The sequence below is a fragment of the Phocoena phocoena genome, chromosome 4, assembly GCF_963924675.1.
Source record: "Phocoena phocoena chromosome 4, mPhoPho1.1, whole genome shotgun sequence".
Taxonomy (NCBI): Eukaryota; Metazoa; Chordata; class Mammalia; order Artiodactyla; family Phocoenidae; genus Phocoena; species Phocoena phocoena.
The window spans coordinates 50,591,063-50,615,860 of NC_089222.1; the positions used below are offsets into that span (position 1 = coordinate 50,591,063).

General features: G+C 46.0%; 1 protein-coding gene across 1 annotated transcript in view; it reads right to left on the reverse strand.

Moving 5' to 3' along the window:
• Positions 1–24,798, reverse strand: part of TNIK (TRAF2 and NCK interacting kinase) — a 414,109-nt gene that overhangs the window by 74,195 nt on the left and 315,116 nt on the right. Inside the window, exons 12-15 of the mRNA XM_065876880.1 lie at positions 23,973–24,177; positions 5,099–5,209; positions 4,164–4,250; positions 2,908–3,096 (exon numbers count right to left, since the gene is read on the reverse strand). Coding sequence (XP_065732952.1) covers positions 2,908–3,096; positions 4,164–4,250; positions 5,099–5,209; positions 23,973–24,177 — 592 coding nt within the window. The remainder of the gene's footprint in view (positions 1–2,907; positions 3,097–4,163; positions 4,251–5,098; positions 5,210–23,972; positions 24,178–24,798) is intronic.

A 24,798-nucleotide genomic window follows, 5' to 3' on the forward strand; every position in this document is an offset into this window, starting at 1 on the left:
CTACTTTCAACCCCACCTACCTCCTACTATAAGAAGAGAAACCTGTAAATAAAGCTCTAGAAGAAAAGTTCATACATTGCTGATTAGAATCATTGAGAGATCAGGAAAATAAGGATTCTCACACTCATTTTTATTCCCATTTTAAGAAGTGGGTGTTAAAAAAATGATGAATTAAACTAAAGCAGACAACTATTTGTTCTTATTTGTATACCAGTTGCTCCAACCCCCAATTTAGCACCGTCACTCATTCTATCTAAATGTTTCATCTTTCTTCTAAAATATGAATACCCACTCTAAGACTTGGGAACTGTTTCATGGATAGGTGGTTAGTTGGAAGCAGGATTATGTTAAACACACCCAGGAGGATAGGATTAAATCTAAAATCCTAAAAGAATGTTCCCACATGTCTAAAAGTCCATGAAGCCCAAAGGAAGAACTCCAGCTGTCAGGAAGCCAGGGACCTTGGAAGATGTCACCCACCAGAGGTGGCCCAGACTTAGGATGGCCCGGGAACCTCACATCGGGTGTGCTTGATGACACAGCCCTGCTGTCTGCACTCCCACTGGCTATGTTTCCTTTACTGCTAGGAGCCTGGCTGAGAAGCACAGGGGAATTAAGAGGTCTACAAAACTGCCCTGATGATATCTGCAAAGATTTGCCCCCGGGAACGGCATGGCTTCTGAAAGCTTGGGAACTGTGAATTCGTTCTGAAGAGAGAGGACAGGCCAGGAAATTTAATGATGAGGACAAACAGTAATTAGAAAATAATGAAGTCAAAATGTTTAAGTTCAAATCAAAACATGCTGGGTAGAGGTGGAAAGAAGGAAGTGGAAACTGCTTTACGTTTTCCCCCCTTTTCTGGTACCTTTGTGCATGAGGGAGCTGCACAAGGGACAGAAGAAATTCTGGTATGCTTTGCAAGGTATCATGGTCTTCTCCAATGGGATCTGTTGGCGTCCCTTTCCTAAACTCATGCTTGGGGCTGGGAGCACTGAAGGTCAGGGGGTCATGCATCAAAGAGAGGTCATTTAGTGATGCAGCGCTTCTTAGAGGGGTCGAGGTACTTGTACGGATGCATGAATTCATGCCCCTCCTGCCCCGAGGTACACATGAGTCTCTAAGGCCCTCCTTACTTGCTGTAATGGACAACTGGGGGCTCATCACTTTGGAGATGCTGGGAGAGGACACACAAATGACCTCAAGTCCTGACTCTCAAGTTGGGCTACATCTTTGGGAGTGAGATCATCGCTTTGTTGATCTCACTGTGGTCCTTGAGGCTCGCTGAGGCTTCAGTTGCTCTTCAAGACCAAGTCTAATAGGATAAGCTGGTCCACCTTTCTTCCATGAGCGATGCTCAAACAGGGGTCTTGATCTGGAACCATTAATTTCTGCAGGTGCTACTGGCATTAGCTTAGGAGAGGCTAGTTTTTCAGCCTCTCAATACCTGCCATGATCATGAGCTGTGAGTCTGGCTTAGCCGAGGGTTTCAGCTTGACGTGGCTAAAGGATGGTTTAGCAGTGGAGGAAGGTGACACACCTCTGCTAGCCAGGAACCGCATCAGCTGCTGTTGGACGGCATAGTGATTGTGCTTAGCTGGAAGAACAGGGGGGTTATTAAGGGGTTGGCGCTGTACCTGGGAGTAGGATCACAGAATTGAATTACTGACCTGGGAGAAAGAGGCAGTTGTTACAGACATAGGTAAATACAAATCGCATTCATAGACTCTCAGGGAAAGTGATCAAAAATGTTCTTGACACTGAATGACTTTTCTCTACAGATTTAGTTTTTAAGTTTTCAAGGTTATTACTTTTGTAAAAATAGTATAAAATCATTATAAAGGATTTAAACATAAAAACATAATACATAAAAGTATTAAAAAGTTTAAAGAAAAAAACTCTATAGTTTCTACTTCCCACAGACAGCCATTATTAACATTAGGACAACATAATTTCAAGCATTTTCTATACATATGTAAGATAGAGCAGAAAATTAAAAATTATACAAATAGGATCTTACGTAAGAAATCAGGTTCTGGTAATATTGTAGTCTAGATAACTTGAAATAAGCTCTAGCTATAAATATCTGAAGATACTAGAAGAAAATGCAGAGTAATATAAATCACCCTTTCAAATGACTAGTTATGCTCACAAGAAAATAAAGGAAATCATTAGTTGACACATTAGTGACAGAACAGAAAACCAGGGTGTCAGGCATATGAGATGACACAGCGACTTCCTAGAAGGGTTGTTGATCTTGGAGAGAATTATTATTTTGTTTGTTTGCCTTACTCATTTGGTTACCACCCTTTTTTTCCTACTATTCAAATAATTTTTAATGAGATTTTTGAATAGCTCATCACAGAGTCAAGTTCCTGAAAATTCTTTCTTAGTCTAGTAGTTGAGCAAATGAAGGACCATTACTTTGAAAGTATTTGCAAAAGAAATATAAATGACCTCTGACCCGGTAAGTGAACCACAATCACAAGTCTGGGTCCCACTGTGTGTTCACTGTTACTACAGAACATGGAATGTTAGTGACAATACTAATGGATCACTTTTAGGGTCTAGGTATGGGTAGGAAATGATCCTACCTAGAATTCCTTAAGTCTTAAGTCATATTCTTCCATGAAAAAGTCACTAAAAATCCTCCTGCCACAAACCCAATTGGATTCCAATAAGGAAAAGGATTTTCTACTTCCTGTTGTGACTTACAAAAAGAAGAACAAATGGATTAAGGTAGAGAAATAATGTTACAGTTGTTCCCAAAGCAAAGCATGTGTGTCTCATAAGGCATTATTTTCCAACTTTGTAGCACTAGTTTAACTCTCTGTTTCTACCGGAGAAACTCATTATGGCCAATTTCTCCAACGCAGCACAGGTACAGGCTGTACTTGCTTGCTGACTTACCTCCTTGGCCCACGCTGGTTTCTCACTAGGACTCATCCCTTCCTTGTAATGGTACAGTGGCTTCTTCTCCACGGGCCTCTGCTCCTGCCGCTGATGCTGAAGGGAAACCAAGTAGTCTCTCTCTTGCTTTAGCTGTCTCTGTAGTCTTTCTGCTTGTCTCTGTTCTTCCAACTGTTTGCGCTTATATTCCTGTCCAGATCAGGAAAGGAGAACAAAGAAAAGGCTAAATCACCATACGGAAACCATTGGCCAGTACCAGTGAAGCATGCAATGGAACCAAAAGAGATGATAAATAACAAAGGACCTTAATACCAACAGAACCACAAGAGGACATCAGGATGTGCCACAGAGATAAACTACAGCCTTGGGTTAGCATCTGCACAGAATGTGGCATTTAATGAAAACACTATTGTTTTAATGGCAACCCCTACAGAATACCACCCTTTGCAAAGTGACTTGCCCTTGGTGAATTGGAACCAAGAAAGTGGCAATAATGAGGACGTTTGGAGGGTCAGCACGCAACCCCTATAAGGAACCGTCCACTTCCTGGTTTAGTAATTAAATCATTCAAACATGTACAATTAAGTACAAAACAAAATAAGTACCTAAAGATACTGCCTAAATCATCTTTTGTTTAACAAAACTTGGACCAACGAAACCATTAGCAAAAACCACGTACAGGCTAAAAAAAATATCACAGTGCCACTGAATAAAAAGTTCAGTTAAAAAAAAAAAAGATACACCAAGAAGCTCATTTGGAGAGCAGTGCAGTAATGATAATAAAAAGTACTTCAAGTGGAAGCCGCCTGAGCAGGGAACACAAAATGTTCCCATCGTAAGGGTAAAACTAATAGTCTGCAAATGAAACATGACTACAGAGCTGAGCGGGTCCTTACGGGGCGCTTTGCTGTGATTGTATTCCAGCATGTTGCAAATGACCTCAAACATTGCTCTGCAATAAACACAGTGGGTCTCAAAAACAGTCTGAACTTATAATAAGGCTGGATTCATGTTAAAGTTTCACCAATAGCTGGAGTTAATAAAGAATGCATAACAAGTATATTAAACACGTTGACTCAGCACACTGGGTCAGGAAACGAATTAAGTTTTAGGAGATTCTCCAGGTCCATGAGGCTTGGAGGATCCCCTCCTTCCTGACTGGCATGTTAGAGGAGACCACACACACACACACACACACACACACGTGCGCGTGCGATGAACACAGAGCAGGTCAGCTGGCTTGGCTTTCCCATTACCAGAAGTAGAGCTTGTTCATGCAGTAGCTGCTGCTGCAAGATCTCTAACTGTCTCTGCTCCTCCTCTAACTGTCGCCTGATGTACTCCTGGAGAGGTAGGTGGCAGAGAATTCAGAGGAACACAACGAGAGAAAGAAAGAGAGAAAAAGAACCGGTAATTTCAAAGGTGACAAGAGCTGCCAAGTGAAGTGTGGAAGGAAGGAGGGGAAAAAATACCCAGACACCTCCTCGCTAAACAGGAAAGGTACCCCGCACCGAAGCAAAAGCGTTTCCGTGCAGTCAAAAGCACAAGCCCTCTACCTGCAACTGCAGCGGACTGAGATGGCTCAGTGCTTTGCTGTTAGTTATTCTTTGGTTTGGAGAACCGAGCTATATTTTAAAACTTTTCATGACAGGTTCCCTCTTTAGGGGCTTCCTGAAATGAACAATGCTATAAAGTTCAGAGGCTCCTGTGCAAGCAGCAGGGGTAAAATAATGGTTGAATGCCATCCTGCACTGCCTTTGTAACGGAACCATCTTGCAGTTCCACTGCACTGTCAGAATGTGATTCTAACAAAGAGAGAAAGGGCCTGCATCGATGGCTCCAAGTCCTGGAGACCGGAGCTGCCTGAGTAGAAAAGCTCTTCTGAAGCGATGAAAGGGGAGCCCTTGGCTTGTTTATCACGCTCCAGTGCTACTTTCAAAGTAGATGCCCAGGGTTGGGAAAATCACGAGATCCAGGTGCGTCAGGGGACTTCGGCCCGGGGAGGAAGCCAGGTTGAATGAGTGGGCTTTGCCGAGGTTGTGCGTTTGACTTTTTGAATAGGTGAGAATAGTTGCTTGAGGAAGAGTAAAAACCTGCTTAACCTGAGCAGACCTAAGAGCAGGTGACCCACAGCCCAGAGGCGGCTGGTGCTGGCGCTCCCGCGGGGCCGCCTGTGGGGCCCCAGCTGTACCTGCTCGTGCTCCGCGCGTCTCCTCTCCTCCTCCCGGCGCATCTGTTCCTCGTAGTGCCGCCGCTGCTCCCTCTCCTGCTGCTTCCGCAGCTCCTTCTCTCGCCTTTGTTGCTGTGGGGCGACAAGCAGACAACCGTGAAGGGAAGGGGCAGTGGCGAAGGGTGTCGGGAAGCCAGCAGGACCGTGGTGGTGAGCTCTTAATGACATGCCTGCATGCCTGAGGTTTCCTCGCCTATGCCATTGGGGGACGCATTGGCCAGGATGGGCTGATAGAGAGCAATTCAGTGTTTACCACGCAGGTGGGCTCCCCAGGTTTACACATCTCCCAAGAAGTTCCCATTCAATGCGTCCTCCCAGTTGGCTGATGAAGGTTTCCAAATCAGGGGTAGGTAGAACACCGATGTCTAATCAGTTACTCATTATATATCATCAAACTGTTTGTGAGATGTTACAGGCTTTAGCACATTCGCAATGCTCATGCCATTCAGTCTTTTGGACACCACGTAGGGCAAATGTATCAAGAAAGCAAACACCAGGGGCTTCCCTGGTGGAGCAGTGGTTGAGAGTCCGCCTGCCGATGCAGGGGACGCGGGTTCGTGCCCCGGTCCGGGAAGATCCCACGTGCCGCGGAGCGGCTTGGCCCGTGAGCCATGGCCGCTGAGCCTGCGCGTCTGGAGCCTGTGCTCCACAGCGGGAGAGGCCACAGCAGTGAGAGGACCGCGTACCGCAAAAAAAAAAAAAAAAAAGCAAACACCAGAGAAGGGAAGTGACGTGTTCAAGGCTACACAGTAACTGTGACTGTGGGCAAAACAGAATCTACTGACTCCCACCTGGTCACTCCACTTTCTGATAGACCCTGCTGCCCTTCTGTTTTGGGGCAGTCACTTTTAAGTGTCAATTTCAACTTGTCACTCAAGTACGATGTTAAGCTCAGGAGCCACCATCATCCCATACAATCATTATACCTCTGAAAGTGGACGTCATGGCAAGCATCTTTCATGCTTTATCCTATTTCATCTGCACAAAAATCTTTTCAGGTAGATGTAATTAATACTACTATCTCCTATTTTAAATGAGAAAACAGAGGCACAGAGAGATTAAGTAGTTGTCTGAGGTCATGCCCACATTCAAGGTCATACTCAGTAAGCGGTGGAGCTTGATTTCAAAGACAGGCAATGTGACTCTAGTCTGAACTCAATTAATACAGAAGATGAAGAGGCCACAGGAGTGACAGATCATAATTAATCCAGTCCTTCATTATATTCTCAGTAAGGAAAATATCTTAGGAGTAGTGACCGGAGCCAAGGTCTCCTAGGTAGGGATGGTACCATTCCCCAATCCTTGGAGCATCTGGCATGTGTGGGACACTCATACATTACAAAGTGTTTCCCCGTACCACACGCCAGTAGTGCCTCTTTTGAGAAATGTTGCAGGCCCTTTGTGTTGGAGCCCCGTACTGGCACTAGGATTTCTTCTTCCTCAAATACAAGGTTTGGAGGGGCCGATCAGAGGGTCCACTCCCCTGTAACAGTCTCAACAGCACTTCACTGCCTTGCTGAGGAAGCATGGGGTATCCGAAATAAAATGGGCTGTGACTGTATCTCACCGAGACGTTAGCTCTATAAAACCTGGGAAACAGCTGTCTAGGACAAAACCTCTCTGTCCCAAGCCCAGCTAAACCAACCACAGATAGTCAAAGTGCCAAAGAAGCCCACGAACGAGGTGGCCTTCCTGATGTGGCTGGTGCCTGCAATCCTCCAGACCCGCTCTCTTCCAACAGTCTCTGAGGCTTGGGAGATAAACTGCATCTTTTGAAACCCAATGTCTATCACTTGCAGATGAAGAATCGTTTGTCCATCTTAGATTGTAGGCAATGGGGAGCCGCTGGAAGTCTATATGCCATCAAATGCCATGACCAAACCTGCATTTTCAAGGGGGCTCCTACCCGCCACGGGATGGACAGGACTAGAAGCTGAAAATGCAATGTGAGGCCATTCTATGGATCCAGACAGAAGATGACAGGGCACCCATGAGCTAAGCAAAGGCAGCTGGAGAATCCATGTTCGTAATTGCTGCTGAGACGCAGCCAAAAGGAAGAAAAACTAAAATCTATCCGGATTTCCAGTCATTCCAACAGGACTGTAGTGGATGCCAACTTAGAAGCAGAAATTAGAATTAGGTCAAAAATAAAACGGGCAGAATTTCGTGACTATGGGGTGAGTGGTGAGTGAAGTTTCTGGCCCAGGAGCATGGCAGGTGGTGTGATATACAAATTTAGGGATGGGAATGAGGGGTGTGCTGGGGGGCAGGGATGAGTCAAGTTCCAGACATGTGATTATTTGTTTTACAGAAAAATAATACAGGAAGATGCGAGTAGAAAACATCATCATAGGAACTGACTGAATAATTTGGATTACAGACCCAAAACAGAGATATTTCCAACACTCAACCAAAGTGAATCAATGCTAGCACAGAGAATAAAATAATTATGTGTACAGATCTGGCTCCTGGCAGGAAACAGCCCTCATTTAGCTAACATTTCAAGTTTTTTACTCCCACCATCAGTCTCCTTGAGGAAAAAATATAATCAAGGCTTTTGAAGATTTAGCTGATTTTTATGTGAAGGATTTGTACATTTTTCAACCCCCTTTCCAGGAATCAATACTGTTTTATAATTACAGGCCACTCAGGTCCCTGTGCAAGGTGTACATAGTGTTGATTGCAACTCAGGAGAGTCTGGGCTTCCCAAGAACTCTGTAGTTTCTGAAAAAGACACTCTAAAGTGACTAATAATTAATAATGATCTCATCTGGATCAGCTGCTGCTAAGGCATGGAGGCATCTGCCAGGGCCTTGGCTCCTGTGGTGAGGCTGGAAAAATAAATCACTTCCCCAACCTTGCGGAAGGCACCTCGCCAATTTCTAGCTACTGTACCTCAATGTTAATCACCTTTCCAGGAAAATTGTTTGCTCTCTCTCCTCCTGGCTGTGGGACCGTTTGAGGCGACATATCAAAACATGTCAGAGAAAGACCAAGTCCCTGGCCTCAAGCAGACACCTTTACAAAGCTCTGATGACTCTTGCTGGAAGTAGCAATCGGAGACAAGGCCTGTGCTTGACCCCCACTGGACCCACCAGCCCCTCACGGGGGGCCTAGCACCTGGCAGGTGCAAAGATTTTGTTCAATTGAACCGAGTAAGAAACTTGCGGCAAAAGCAGACAATTCAGTACCATCCTAATTTTTTTTCGGCGGCGGGGGGGTACATTTCCCTTCCTATCAGTGCTTATAGCATACCATGCCTTATGTTATGGTTATTTGAAATGCCTCATTTATTCTGCAATCTAGATCGTGGGCAGGGTCTCTGCTCTACTCTGGTTTTTACCTCTCACTATATCCCATAAAGGGCCTGATACCACTGATGTTTGTTGTTTTATATACTATAGATGGGGCAGCAAGAGAAGAGGAGAAAGGCTCACAGAACCTCAGACCATCCCTTCACCCTTTGACACCCTCCCGGCCCAGAATATTCTTTTATGCTGAGCATAGACAAGGCTTGGAGTGTTTTTCTAAAAAGAGAGCCACCCACGATTGGCACTGGCATGGGATTTATTTTCCATCTTAGAGAAAGGCAGGAAAAGAAAATAAGGGAATAGGAGTCTAAGCTGGATGGAGTAGAAAAGGGAAGAAATAAAAATTTTTCGAGGGACGTCCCTGGCAGTCCAGTGGTTAGGACTCCAAGCTTCCAGTGCAGGGGGCCCAGGTTCGATACCTGGTCGGGGAACTAAGATGCCATATGCCACGCAGAGTGGCCAAAAAAAAAAAAAAAAAGCATAAATAAAATAAGATAAAACTCACAGCGCAAATAATTCCGAAAGAACTTTCAAAAAAAAATTCTAAATGTCACTGAGTTACGCATAAAGATGACAGTGGTTCTGTCAAAAAAGAATAGCTTAAACCAACTACTCTAAACTCTTAGCAGGAACTTCCCACTCCCCCACCCCAAATATACTGAACTGCCTAGAAGTACATTTTCATCCACATCTTCTTGGAGCCATCTCCAAAAATTGCAGCACATAAAACTAGACATTCAATAGGTTCTTACAAGTTTCTTAATTTTTTTTTCTGGTTGGGGAATGACCGATAATACCTACTCTGAAACTTTTCCAGGCTAAAGTCATTGTTGCCTTGATCCATAGAGTAGATCAAGGGGTCTTTTTGTCCCTTTGCCTTCTACTGGTGTTCCTAAAGAATGATTCTTTTAGCACAGTTTTTATCTTCCCCAGTGGGTGCTCCCCCCAGGCCACGGCCAGGTGAAGGCTGTGTGGCTGTACTTTCAAGTATGTTCATTTTAATGGAGGAAATAATCCTGTCCCCTTCAGCTCGTCAAGAGCATATTATCTTAGCCCTTAACTATTCAAATTGCATTAAAGTTGTGAGAAATAATATACATGTGTGTTCATCACAAAGGCCATGGAGTTGCTCCTTCTTTCCTTTTATTCCTTTAAATGTTCTTTTTGGATTAAGCTTAACCAGTAGAAAGATGTGTACTGCACCAGGGTGCTCTGGCCTCGTAGAAGTGACTTTGATGACCTGTTAGAACATGAATTGCATTTTACAGTATTATGAGGAGAGTGGAAAAAAGCTAAGAAGTGCTGAGTTTATTCATATAAATAACTCAGACATTATTCCTAGCACTATTCAACCATTCCCAGGTGAGTGCACCGGTGGTTTTTTGCAGTACGCGGGCCTCTCACTGTTGTGGCTTCTCCCATTGCAGAGCACAGGCTCCGGACGCGCAGGCTCAGCAGCCATGGCTCACGGGCCCAGCCGCTCCACGGCATGTGGGATCTTCCCGGACCGGGGCACGAACCCGCGTCCCCTGCATCGGCAGGCGGACTCTCAACCACTGCGCCACCAGGGAAGCCCAAGTGCACGGGTTTTCAATGATCTCAGAAAGCTTGCCTGAGCAATGGGTCTACTCTAATCCGGACAACATGAATCTTGACCCATTCAAGTCTGCCTGTTTCCTTAGCTGCTAAGACTTTCAGAGTCAGACGGGGACCCACCTCTGGCACCCAGACACCACGTTGTATAGGCGTTCTATGAACTGACCCTACCCTGGCTTCATCTTGCTTTCTCTTCAACTTTACTGTTCCTTTCTACCTTATTTTTCTTGTTTATTTTATTTCTAGTTTCTGCATTAATCTTTGTAAGCCACCTTAAAGCATCTTTTTGGAATGAAAAACAGTCATAAAGAGGAGTATACACAGGCAAACAACAGCTTGGCCCTCCACGTCTTTTGAAACCTCAAAATCTCCCTTGGGAAGATCAAAATGGAGATAAATGAGAAACTGTAGACTTGTCATTTGGTGCTTTAAACTCGTGAAGATGCCACCTCTGTGTCTGTCAGCTGAGCATGTGATTAACGTCATTTTCCCAGAAGTGGGGAGCAATTTGCTCTGATGCTACCACACCCTCTCATTGGAGAAGTGGTTAAACTGAACTACAGTGATGTGTCTAGAACTGGCTGGAACCTACAGGGAAACTTAGCCCAATCTCCTATCTAATCTAAAACTCTGTACCACGGACCAGAGCAAATATGGCTAAGTACAGCTCACCCATCATTCTAAGGATACAGGATCTTTGGAAAAAGCCCAGGGTTGTAATCTGTGTGTATGGTGTTCTTTTTCTGGTTTTTTGTTTTTTGGTTTTTGTTTTTTACCAAAAGAAGTATTTCATTCTATATTATTCTAATTGGAGCCTCACATTAGCCCTGTTGGGTGATGCAAATGTCATTTTCTTTATTTCCCTCATTTAGAGACTTTTAGGAAGGTTCAATTCCTTGTCAGTGGCCACATAACAAGTTGAGGGAAATCATGGAATGAATACAAATCATCATAACGGGCACTGTCTCTGTGTGCCCGGTAGTTGCTGGGTTGGGTGACTTACATGCTTCAGTTCATTAAATTCCACAATGTGACTCTGAAGTTTATTGCTGTCATTCCCATTCTACAGATAAGCAAACTGAAGCTCAGAGAAGTATACTGCTCCATGTCACATGGCTGGAAAATGGGGGAGCACTGTGTGCCCTACTGTCCCCCCAGTCCCTAGTACCTGGCGGAGTGTTCTATCAATTGGAGAGGCATCCAATCCAGATAGGATACTCTGCTGCTTTTTTCGACTTGCTCAATGTTCAGGTTGAATTTGAGTTTGATTCTTACAACATTCTGGTAGATTTGGGGAAAACAAGGCTAGTTGCCTTCGTGTAAAGGTTTTGGGCCCTTCTATCTTTTACCCACATTGTGTTTCCTATTATACAGACTCAAAGGTAACATTCACATTTGAGAATTAATATCCTACAGGTGCAAAGTGACATATCACCGGGGGAGGGGAGTAGGTCTGAGAGGCCACAGGACCTGAGGGACAGAACACTGGATCAGAAATAGTAGGACTAGATTCCAGTCGTGCTCTGCCACCGATACAAACACTGCAGACCATACCACACAGTCTCAATAAATATTTGTTTAATGAATGCGTGAATGTCGTATGACCTTGAATGAGTCACCTTAACCCAAACCTTCAATGAGGGGGAAGATTAGGTGATCTTACAAGTCTGTTCATTCTAAGAGTCTAAGCAAGAATACGCTACATCGCAAAGCAAAAACCGACGAACAATTCAGAATGAGAAGGGAAGTGAAGCAGAATTATGGCTTGCTCTTGGAGAGCTCTGCTTCTTTTCATCCTGGGTGACTTCCTGGAAGTGGTGAGAGGAGACCCCACTGACTGTGGAAGACCAGAGTGGGCCTCCAGAGGACGGCACAGCAGCCAGTGCAGGATTAAGTCAGGCTCCTTGGGAAGTACCTCAAACCTTCCCCTTGACACAGGGGCTCTCTCTGTTCAAAGACATTCGAAATGAAAGGCCCCAGCGTGGTCTCTCGAATCGACCGCACAGCACACATGCCCCCTCACTTAAATAGGACTGTTCTGTATAAGCTTTGCAGGAGCTATACTTGTGACAAGAGGCATTCAAGCTTCTGGGTACCCCATTTGCCCATTTTAACATCTGTGAACGTTTCAGCTTTGCAAAGACCATTGCATACCACCCACTGCAGGGCAAGGGTATGATTCCTTGCAACTAACACTGGGATTCCAAGCGTTTTTTTAAATAGGGAGGATGAGAATGAGAATGATGGTCAAGCAGTCTGGCACCTCTGAGTTCACTACAAAGTAATCAGAATCACAAAAATGAATAATAATTATTCATGATAAGAACAAACAGTTGGGTAGTGCCTACTATGATGCCAGGCACTGTCCTAAGCCCTTTGCTCATAGTAACTCATTTAGTTCTTATCACAACCCTTTAGGCATGTACTGCCATCATTATCCCTTGACAGATAAGGAAACCGAGGCGCACACAGGCCAATATCTTGCCCAAGTTCACTCAGTTGGTAAGTGCAAAGCCAGAACGAGACTCTGCATCTGGCTCTTGCCATGCTGCCTCTATGGATCTGAAAGACATCTACGGTTGAGACGTCTATATATACAAAGTGAAGGATGTTTTATTAATGCTTTTTCAAGTGGCCATTTCCCCCTCTACCTTCACTTTGCTACCTGTCTTTTCCTCACAGAGACAGTAATCAGAGAACCACTGAGAAAACTAGACCGGCTAGATATACCTCATTCTTTTCTTTTTACACGTACTTTACACTATTAAAGATAAACCATCCAGACGCAAGAGGGAAGAGATATGGGAACATATGTATATGTATAACCGATTCACTTTGTTATACAGCAGAAATTAACACACCATTGTAAAGCAACTATAGTCCAATAAAGATGTTAAAAAAACAAATGAGCTGGAACTGTAAATAACAAGGAAAAAAAAAAAAAAAAGATAAACCATCCAACCCACCCGTTCAGAGCTTTCCTAGAAAATTAACAGCTTAAATGAGACTCTTCTTTTGAGCTCCCTAGCCAACTTTTGATCACTAGGCAGCCCCAAGGCTAAGAAGCACTGTCTGGGTACATGTGGGCCAAGCTAGTCTTTATGCAGGTAGTACGGGGAAAGAAAGTTGTAAACAGGCTGAGCTGCGAGGAGGCTTCATGAAGAATTCTGGTCCTGCCTCTGCTTTGGGTGCTAGTCAGTGTATTTATGAGCTTATCTCTGAGCTGCAGTTTCCCTGGGGAGAACGGTTGGTTTTCCTGGGTATCATTTAGAGGAGCAAGATGGCCCAATGGACAGCCTGAGCACCTATGACTCTGTAGGTTAGTGTAAAAGTCAAGTGCAGATGTAACTCTCAAATTCCTTCTGCCATCGTTCTGAAGACCTAATATGAGGCTTTCAAATTGAGTCCTATGAAAACAAGCCCATTATAAACCAGTTTATTAATACAATGTCTACAGAGAGGGCCACTCCCGTACATCTGGGATGATGGTGAAGATGCTAAATTACATCATATATAGCAAGGTTGCAGGAACTGGTGACATTTGGGCGAGAACACTATCATTGCCTTCAACCATTTCTGGGGCTTAGGTGGAAGGCGTTTTAGTTTTGTTTGGTATAATTTGTATTAATGCAGGGATAGCACAAGGACTTGAATCAATAACAGGATCCATTTTCTAACAGTAGGAGTTGTTCAAAAATAGAATAGGCTGCCTCAAGCCTCTAAAAGTATAAGCAGAGATAATATGTTAAACAGGTTAAATGTCTGTGATGAGTATTGTCAAAGGGATTCTTGCTTTGAGAGAAGAATTGGCTTAGACCACTTTTGAGGTCTCATGTTCCTCAACCTCTAGGATTCCATGAAGCCGCTCATTGACTGAAGAAAACACGAGTGAAATAAAAACAATTCGATTTAAATGTCATGCGAAATAGTACTTTCTGTGAAACTATTTTGTTATCGTAGTTCTATGGTTGGGAACAGCTAAGAATAATGATGGTGTAATGTAAGAGATGCAGACTGGATGTAATAAAAGAGATTCCATGAAGACCCCGGACAACTGAAGGCAGTTGTAATGCCCATTCCTCACTGTCACTTAAAAGCAATCCCTGTCATCCACCTAAGCTGCCCTAGATACACCCAGGGCCAGAAACTTCCTAATGCTGTTTTTTCTTTTCCTTCCGGTATGAAATGCTATAAATATAAAATACTAGCATATCCTTCCCAGTCCCTGAAAGTGTAGAAAGGAGTCTGAGCAAAAGGATTTCAAATATCAGTAGCATTTTAGGCTGCAGTACAGGAATTTCAGCCCAACCTCCTCACCTGGGCAGGAAGCCCCTCCCTTCACAGGACCCAGGTGACCAAGCGGACAAAGCCAGACTCCTGTAAGCATGGCAGGTAAGTTAGAACAGGGTACCTTTCTGGGATCCCCTGGGAAGCAGGATTCCATACATCCATGCAAACCACACGGCCTCTTGAAGCACGTGTGTGAATTACACGCGTGCCCGATGCGGACCTTGTCAGAGGCCGTGGGCAGGCCCTGCCCTGGACAGTAAAAGCATCCACTTTGCCAGCCTGGCTTCCATCTGTTTCATAATTTCTGTTCAGTTATTGAAATAACAGAGCAAAAGCCCAGCTAGCACAGGGAGATCAGCTCGGTGCTTTGTGACCACCTAGAGGGGTGGGATAGGGAGGGTGGGAGGGAGATACAAGAGGGAGGGGATATGGGGATATATGCATACATATAGCTGTTTCACTTTGTTATAAAGCTGAAACTAACACACCATTGTAAAGCAATTATACTCCAATAAAGATGTTATTAAAAAAAACAAAAAAGCCCAGCTAGTAAGCGTTCAATCTTGGTGCCAATGCTAACAGCATCCAGGAAGAAAGAGCTGCTCTACCCCCGACCAGTGGATGCCGCTCGCAGGACTCATTAGGACGCCTACAGTTGATGATTAAGTGAATTAAAGGCTGCTTCTCAGCAGTGCCAGCGAATTAACACTCCAGGCCCTGCAATGGGAGAGTTATTCTTGTTCATGGTGTTTTCTTCCAGCTGAGGGCCTGGGAGCGTGGCCTGTGCGTGGGAACGCAGCATTCCCGTCTCCTGCCTGCTCAGGCCGCAGTCAGCTGTGAGCCCTCACCCGGAAAAGAAATGACTAAGGGCGGCCACAGCAGGCGGATGATGGGAAAGAAAGCTGTTCCTCTTATGGGCAACTCTTTTCTTGATTATTCAGGTACTTGATGCCAGCTACCGTTCTAAGTGCTTTGTATGTAGAAACATTTAATCCTGGAAACTGTTACTCTCCCATTTTATAAATGAGCAAACGGAGGCATAGAGAAGTCATGTCTTGCCCAAGATCACAAAGGCAGTAAGTGGCAGAGTCGGGATTCAAACCTAGGCAATCTCTTACTATACCCCTGACCGTCTTGTTTCTACCTTCCTGGAGAAAGGGTCACTGCCAAGGTGCTGTGTCCCAGGTGCCCAGAAGCTTACTCTTCAGGCATCACAAGAGCTCTACCTTCTTAGGGGTTTTGTTTAGATGCTGGTAGAAGATGAGACTCGATGCAGCCACTGGTGGCGACAATGGGATCATAATTACACAGTGTGGGAAGTGACAAGAAATACTGATGAGAGCATCCATCCAAAAGCAGAGTTTCCCCAGGGGAGGGTCCTCTGAGGCTTGGCTGGGAAGAGGAGATCTTCCAAGGTGGCAGCTGATCCTATAAGATGAGGTGCATCCAGAAAGATGAAGAATGGGCTGCCTCCCTGTGCTGGAAGGCCAGGACTGCTAGCTATGTTGACAGTAGATGCAGACCCCAGCAAGACAAGAGCAAGAGGGCTCTCAGAGAAGAGCCCTCAAAAAGGGATGGAAAAGTAAACAGGGAAGGTACCTTAGAGAATGAAGGAAGACAGGCAATGGGAGATGCCATCTATTCAGAGAACCCTTAAAACGAAACAAAAAACCTAACAACGTTGAAACCACCGGTTGCAAAATGACAATAAAATATTCACCCACCAATGTCAGTCCGTTCTTCTGTCAGGCACTGTGCCAAGCCTTCTGTACCTATGACTACATCTACCCTGCAACAATTCTGCCAAGTAAACAGTATCTTGATTGTGTATATGAGGAAGCTGAGGGTCAGAGAGGGCAAGTAATCTGCCCTAGGTCACGTAGCTAGGATTAAGCCTTGGTCTCCACAGCTTCAAAGCCGGTGTGCTTTGCCCCTACACTAATCTGCTAGTCAGCCACTTAAAAACTGGATATATATTTTTTTCTCTTGATGACATAACCAAATCCCTACCAGTATTATAAAAAAATATCCTTCCTTGGGCTTCCCTAGTGGCGCAGTGGTTGAGAGTCCCGCCTGCCGATGCAGGGGACACGGGTTCATGCCCCGGTCCGGGAAGACCCCACATGCCGTGGAGCGGCTGGGCCTGTGAGCCATGGCCGCTGAGCCTGCGGTCCGGAGCCCATGCTCCGCAATGGGAGAGGCCACAACAGTAAGAGGCCCGCGTACCACAAAAAAAAAAAATATATTCTTCCCAAGGTATGAATAAAAGTTTCCCTGTTGGTACATTTATTTGAATAAATTCAAGAAGGTTTTACTGCCGCATGTAAAAGAGTACACTTTTGGAAATTATACCTCGGACTTCAGCCAAAGGTACCCACTCCAACAATGCTAACAACTAATATTTACTGAGTGTGTTCTAAGTGTTGCTGCTCTTCTAAGTCTTTCTCTGAATTGAATCATTTAATCCTGACAATAGCCCTGGGAGGTAAATGCTACTGTTATTTCTAGTTTTACAGACGAGGAAACTGAGACACTGGAAAGTTAAAGAACTTACATCTAATAAGGAAAGATAACGTCAGCCAAAATACTACTCTCAGCAGAATTTCCCCAAATGCTCTGTTGCTCACTGGCTCTTCTGCAGTTTCCCCTTGATCTCCCTTTTCCCCTTTTTGGTCTGAAAGCACCTGGGAGAAACGACTGAGGTCCCAAAGAGTAACCATACCCACCAGTGGCTTTTCTGCATTTGCGCTCCAGCTGCCACAGCTTCTGTGAAACTGGCCTGGTCACCCTGAGTGAAAGTGAATACTGAGAGGTGATGGGAGCAAATCTGACCACAATGGATGAGCATGTAAGTACGAAAAGTTCTCCAAACGGAAGCACAAGTGGGGCCTATTAGTCACGTTTAACCTGGATTTGACAAGTCAGTTGAAAGCGAGATCCGTCTAGCTCTTGGCGGTTGACAAAGCCAGGTCTTTTACATCCATTTTCCTGGTTAATCCTCAGAACAACTTTGGTGGCGGGAACAAGCTTTCTTAGAAGCCTCCTCGTGGAGCTTAGGAAGTGGGGCTCTGGGGAGACTTAGGGAGCCGCCCAGGCAGGCAGGTGGTGCACGGTGGCCCTCAGATCTAGACCTTCTGATTTCCCGAGCAGGTTGCTTCCTTCTCTCCAAAGCAGAGACGAAACGGATACATTTCTAGAGATTACTACACTAAAACTACCTTTCAAATGTCTTCTTTGTCACTGAAACGAAGGGCTGCTGTTGGCTTACTCCTTTGGGCAGCGTTCTGCAGAGCTGGTCCTGTAACTCCATCGTCCGCTTGAATATGCAGTTTTCTCTGCAACAACATTCAACTCTCTTACGTCCTTATTAGTCTTCCTGCTTGCTTCTCCTCCCCTACTCTTGCTCTCAGAGTCTAGTTCCTAGACTCTCCTCCTCTCGATGTCTACCTCCATGACCATAAACCAATAATTCCCATTTTTCTTCCCATTCTCAACCCCTCTTCTCTGGCTCTAACTATATAATCCAACTGCATCCGTGGCATCACCACTGGCTGCCTCATAGGCAGCTTTAACTCGCTACATTCCAAACTGATCTTATCTGACTGCTCCCAAACCTGGCCCTCCACCTGGACGCTCCAGCCTAACATTGGAGAACCTTCTGTGACCACCTGCACTCCTTCATGGAAGACATCTGATCAACCACCGCATCCTGCATGTGCTATAGGCTCCATCTCTCTCAAATGTGCCCACTTTCCTCAATCCCCACCCAACCACCATCCACCTAAAGCACCACCCTCTGTGGCCTGGGCTAACTGGTCTCTCCTATCCACTCTTGCTTCCTTCCAACCACTTTCCCTGCAGCCCAAGTTTCATTTCAAAAACGCAGATCTGACAGAAAGACAAATATCATATGATATCGCTTGTATGTAGAATCTAAAGAAAAGGGCACAAATGAACTTATTTACAAAACAGAAATAGAGTCATGGATGTAAAAAACAAACTTATGGTTACCAAGGGATGGGGGAGGGAAGGATAAAATGGGAGATTGGGATTGACATGTACACACTACTGTATATAAAATAGATAACTAATAAGAACCTGCTGTATAGCACAGGGAACTCTATTCAATACTCTGTAATGGCCTATATGGGAAAAGAATCTAAAAAAACAGAGTGGAAATGTGAATATGTATAACTGATTCACTTTGCTGTACACCTGAAACTAACACAACATTGTAAATCAACTATACTCCAATACAAAGTAAGAAAAAAAGGATCACATAAAAAAAACAAAAAACAACAGCAAAAAAACCGGCAGATCTGATCATATCCCCTTGGTTGAAACATATCAATGACTTCCCACTATTCTTAGAACAAAATATGAAATCCCTTAACCAGGCTTACGAAGACCAGCAAACCAGCAACACAGTGCCTTGGCTTCCCTGCCTAGCACCCACGCGTGCCCCTCACTGCCTTCAGGTGAACGCTGACCAACAGGCCTCTACGCCCGCCTAGGCTCCCACCCCCGTGGTCTGCTCCCCTAGTGCGCCATTCTGTTCCACCATAGCAGTCTGGCAATGATGGTGAAAATGGTTATTTGGGTGATTATTTGCTGAATGCCTGTCTCCCTCACAGATCTCATCTTCACAAGGGCAGACCATTCCCAGGGTCCAGCATGGCTGTCCGCAGAGTGGAGCTATGCAGGCACTAAATTTGTCAAGTGACTGCCGGTAGGAATAGGACAAAAGTTTTAATTCTACCATACACTTAAACAAACACTTGATCCCAATGTCCTTAAAAGCCCCAGTCACTCACAATAAAAAGCTAAAGGCTTATAGGGAATTTTAGACTCCAGGCTCTCATTTTGTACATCCGTGCTCAACTATTACTGGCCAGTAAGATACTGGTGGTATTTAACTTTTTTTTTTTTTTTCTGGTGATAGAACCAGAGCAGTATAATATCTTTCAGCTAGAGCTGGTTGTTTTTACAACTGGATGATGTTATGATCGCCTTGAGGGCACCAAATGAGATCTCGGTGGCTTAAAGAACTGAATACAATTCTCCGAAGAATAAAACTTGCTACCATGGAGCAGGTTCGTGCTCCTGGGGTCAATGTGATTCATTTCTGGGACTCAAAGATACTCTCCCCACAATGAAGGTATAGAAAGAAGGCTCTCAGCTAGTTGAAAAATATATATAGTAATTACTAACATCATTTCAAAACTCTTGAGCAGAATCAAGCATCACCACCAATCTTCCACCCAAGGTTGGTCTGAAAAGATGACCAGAGTAGGTGCCCCAGCACCTCAGGGTCCTGATTCCTGGACCCTAACTCTGTGATGGAGAGTAAAACAAGTTGTGCATTGACTAGGCCAAGTGCCAGAAACTTCTACTGAACTGAATAAAAATAGAAGAAGCCCTCTACGTACTTTTTCTCACTATTGATGGACTTAATCATCTTAGCTGGGTTTAATCCGATTCTTGGAACTTAGTTATAAATTGTACTTTATCATTGGTCAAAAGCGGTGTCGTGTACCTACCATTTAATTGGCCTGAAGCCACGTCCTTTTCATGAAACTGGTAAATGACTACATTCAGTGTACAAAGTCCTAAGAATATACAGATCCTGGTTTAGAACCTAGCCAAAACCACATGGTTGCCTATAAATAGCAAAGGGCAGACGAGGATTCCTTAGAAACTCTGGTCGGAGGTGACATCTGAGATCACTGAGGAAGTCAGAGGCTACAACCCACACAGCCTTGGGTCACCAAAGGGGTGTCTGAAGGGCCTTTATTTGGAAAAGGGCATGTATTTCCCAGGATGCCTACACAAGGCCACCTGGCTCACAATGAAGCGAAGTTCACGAGCCTAACTACCGGCTTTAACTGTTTCTATGTGACAATGTAGTGCAAGTTCCTACTCGGCAACAGAAACAGAAGTGGTCACCACAGGCCAGGGCAGCAGACGTGGATGGGATCCAGCAGGACCGGAGGCGGGAGAGGAATCCCGGGTGGCGGGGACAGTCATCACTTAGGGGTTCAGAACTTACAGTCATCTGAGTATTCAGTATTTCTTTTTTTCTGTATTGTACAATAGAAGCAAGATAAAGGATCAAAAGATAAAGCAGATAAAATCTCTTGATGCCCTGTGGTCACAAGCATTCCTGCTTCTGGTGAGAAGCTAGGGCGCATGCCCATTGATGCCTAGAGCAAAGTGTCTCCATGCACGCCTTCTGTGCCCGTGGGGTGGGGACACAGAGGGTGTGCCCCACTAGATGCCTGTGCCCCACTGAGCCTGAAAACATCCAAGATAGAGGCTCCAGAAAATGCAGCAAGAGAACAGACACGAGGAGGCCTTGGCAGGAGCTCTGACTGGGAGACTGAGAGCCAGAATCCAGCTCAAAGATGAGCCCCCGCTGAGTGCAGCTTCTTTGACTTTGCTCAGAAATCCTTAAATTCTCGGTGTAAAAGACCACAGAAGCAGAGGCCAGGTGAAAACTATGGAAAAGCACACTGACTCTGGCTTGCCGTGGGCGAGGCAGGACATATGCAGTGACAGTGGCTGGGCTCTGGAGTCCAATCTGCTGGGTTTGAAACCTCGTTTTGTCTCAAGCTGTGTGACCGTTAGCAAGTTGTTAACCTCTCTGAGACTCAGCTGCTTTATCTTTAGACTGGGGGTTCTTGTGAGGATTAAATGAGACAATTCACGTGAAGTACTGAACAGAGTACCTGTCTTATGGTCAAGTGCTTCCTAACTGTTAGAAATTGTTATTCAAGCAACTTGATGAAAAAAAAAAAACCATATAATGTTTAAATAGAGTAAACCAGGTACAAGAGGAAGAAAATCTAAAAAAAGAAAACCAAAACAATACAATGCATCCTCTGAAAAGACTGTACCAACTGAGGATCTAGGTTCAAAGGCCAAGAGTCCTTGTGTTAAAATTAAAAAAAAAAAGAAAGAAAGAAAGAAAGAAATTCATGTAAGAGTGTGCTTGTGTGTCTGTGTACACGTGTTTGCATTCTCTGGTATGTTAAACGTTTTATGGGATGACAAGGGGATTTTCTAGGGTTACTCGGTAAATGCTTTTTTTTTTTTTTTTTTTTTTTTTTGCGGTACGCGGGCCTCTCACTGTTGTGGCCTCTCCCGTTGCGGAGCACAGGCTCCGGACGCACAGGCTCAGCGGCCATGGCTCACGGGCCCAGCCGCTCCGCGGCATGTGGGATCTTCCCAGACCGGGGCACGAACCCGTGTCCCCTGCATCGGCAGGCGGACTCTCAACCACAGCGCCACCAGGGAAGCCCTCGGTAAATGCTTTTAGCCTGAAACTAAGTGTAGCAAATCACCAGGCAAGGAGCTCATTAGCCAGACAGGGGAAAGGCAAATGGTCCAGATTTCCAGGGCATGATGCTCCAATGAGGCGAGGGCCTCGGGAAATGCTCTTGGAAGGAATAAACCACAAATCAGGAAAGCAGCAGGAAAGGCAGGGTTGGGGGGCAGAGCCTGAGAGGGTACTGGCTGCGGAGAGAGGCGTGATCAGAAGTTAAAGGGAGTAAGCCTTGGATCCAGACAGCAGAGGCCATGGTCCTCAGGAGACCCGAGAGACTGAAGGAAACGGTGTAGCGCTGGGCTGGGGGCCAGTCCAAGAGGCTGCAGCCGGCCTGGGTGGGCGGAAGGAAGTGACACTGAGGCACAGCTGCAAGGACCTGTCTGAGAATCTCAATTCGTGCCCAGGAGAGTAACCGGAGGTGAGGCAGGCACCTCCACTCCTACACTTTGTACTTTGCTTCTGAGAGCTGGCTAATTACCACCCACCTCCCTTCACCCTGCCTTTGCCTGCGCTTTGAAGGCTTCTGCCCCCTCAGCACTACAATGCCTCTGTCTACTATAGTGTAATTCTGAGAATACAGGATGGTAGGTGACCTTCAAACCTTTTATGGGCTGAGCATTCATCCCTCCGACAACATCCTAGACTTACTTACTTAGATTGGGAAGTCCTTCATCTGCCTACTGCTGTTTGCAGACGCTTATAAGGTTCAGTTCTGAGGATCACAGTTCACGGCTCTGATTACATATCTGCCCTTAGTGCATCAGAGCCCACATGGCCCTTGGGAGAAGGGAGACCTGGGTGTGAATCCTGGCTTTGTACGCACTGGCTCCGTGACGTGGGACCAATTTCTTCCCGTCTTTGAACCTCAGTTTCCTCTTTGTTAAATGGAGATATGCACACTTTGCGCGAGAGATCATGGATATACACAAATCCACGATAGTGGTGACATCCTGGATATAAGCAAAGCACCCCACCCGGTATTTGGCACACAGAAGTCACTCAGTAATTGTAACTGTTGGGTATGACTGCTGCCGGTCTGCATACTAATACTCTAGGGACATAATGAGGTTGACGGGATTTACTGCAAACTGGAACGGAAGCCCTCACTGATCCGGGAAGGCTGGACCTGGATGTACGACTTAAAAAGCAAGCCGCTCTTGGAGTCTGCAATTCACCACCCTCTAGCTGCAGTGGCCACCTGACAGAGCAAATGAATTGCTGTAAACCGTTAATGAGGGGCAAGATGGTGTTTGGGAGAACTGTAAAATTACTCCCCCATTACCATGCCGTTAGCGAAGCTTTCATCTGCCATCCAACTTCCCCAACAGCTATGGTCTCTCTGTTTCCTAATTGTCTAGAGGTTTTGATTTATTTGGCAGAGGAAGGAGGCCCTGGACCAAAGTTCTGGGAAAGAGGCTTTAATAAACGTCTGTAAGACCACACGGGTGAGAGCCTGGCCCAGGGTAAGCCATGCAGGAAAGTGTGGCTGGCGCTACGGGTTCCCACACAGATGACAGCGCACCTATTGGTGAAGGCAAGTCTTGCCCACTAGCTACGGGACAGGCCCTGGGTACCAAGGCGTGCGTGGAAGGACTCGGGAAATGCTTTCTTCAGTGTTCAGAGGAGTAACAAAGGAGGAGCAATAGGCAGGCCCTGCTTTTCCATATTTGACGTCTCGCTTCTCTGCCTACTCACTGTGGTCTAGTCAACACCTATACTTCACCTCTTGGTCACTGACTCATTCACTTGTCTATTAGTTCATTCATTCCACAAATATTTAGGAGGTGCCTACTGTGTGATGGTCACTGTTTTAGACACTAATGTCTAGATACACGATGTAGAGATACATAGGGATAAAAGAATCTTCCGTCCTCGGGGAGCTTACATTCTAGTGCGGAGAGACAGATATACGAAAGTACATGAAGTACACACGTGTGAAGGTGATAAGAGCTATATAAAAACAATTAAGCAGGGAAGAGCGACGGGACATGATGTAGAGAGGGGCTGTGATTTTAAGTGAGGGAGTCAAGGAAGCCTCACTAAGAAGGTGATACCTGAGCAAGACTTGAAGGGGCTGCAGCCTTCACCTGCTTTCCTGATGTGACCACGCCAAGGTCACACCACCCCCAGCAAGGGAAGTCCCCCGCCTGTAAGAGCGCCTGGCTGCAGCCTCCTTTGCAGTTCAGCTGTGTGCGCTCCAAGCAGGCTACGGCCTCGACCTCACGGGCGGGACCCCGGGCCACGGCGGACACCCAGGAAGGGGGCCGCAGCCACAGGGGCGGGTCGCAGAGGCGGCCGAGCGGGTCCTCACCTCCTCCAGCCGCCGGCGCTGCTCTTTCTGCTCCTCGATGCGCTTCTGGCGCTCCGCCAGCAGCTGCCGCTTGTGCTCCTCGTTCTCCCGCTGCTGCTGCTCCAGCTGCTGCCGCCGCAGGGCCTCAGACCGCTCCTTGTTGGCCAGCTGGAGCCTCAGAAAGTCCCGCCGCAGCGTCGACTCGCCGGGCAGGTTCAGAATGGAGCTGCGCGTCAGGAGAGACAGATCAGGCTCCCGCTCAGGGCGGGGCCATCGCTACCGGGGGTCCCGGCGGAGGCGAGCCAGGCGGGTACCTCACCCACCTGTGGGGAAAGAGGCTACATGCTCAAGCACGGGCTCTCAGACCCTCCGTTAATTCCGCTGCTCACCCCCCAAAAGAAACAGAGTCCACGTAACAGACGCGCGTCCAGCCTCCCCTTCGGTGTGACTACTGCATGCCTATGCGGCTCCATCGCCGCAGAGATGTCACATGCCTGAAGTCATCACCTCTCTCCCGGACCGTCCACACCACTCCCTCGCTCTCTATTTCTAAAAGCTGTAGTGAGTATGCAAGCCCTGAGCCCCAGGCCAGCTTATTTTCACTTTTAAGAAAGGCAAGAGCCAAGCCAGCGAATAAAAATGAATAATCTGGAGCGGTGAGGGAGCTTGCTCTACTTGGATGGGTACATCGTCTTCACCCACATCACCTCCTTAAACAGCACAAAGCTACAGACTCCTTGGTTCTGCTTGCAGCCCAGCAAGGAGGAGGGAAATGGTTCCTACTTACTCATACAGACCTAGCCCTTTTAATCTTTCTGGCAGCTTCCCCTTGAAATAAATCCATTAA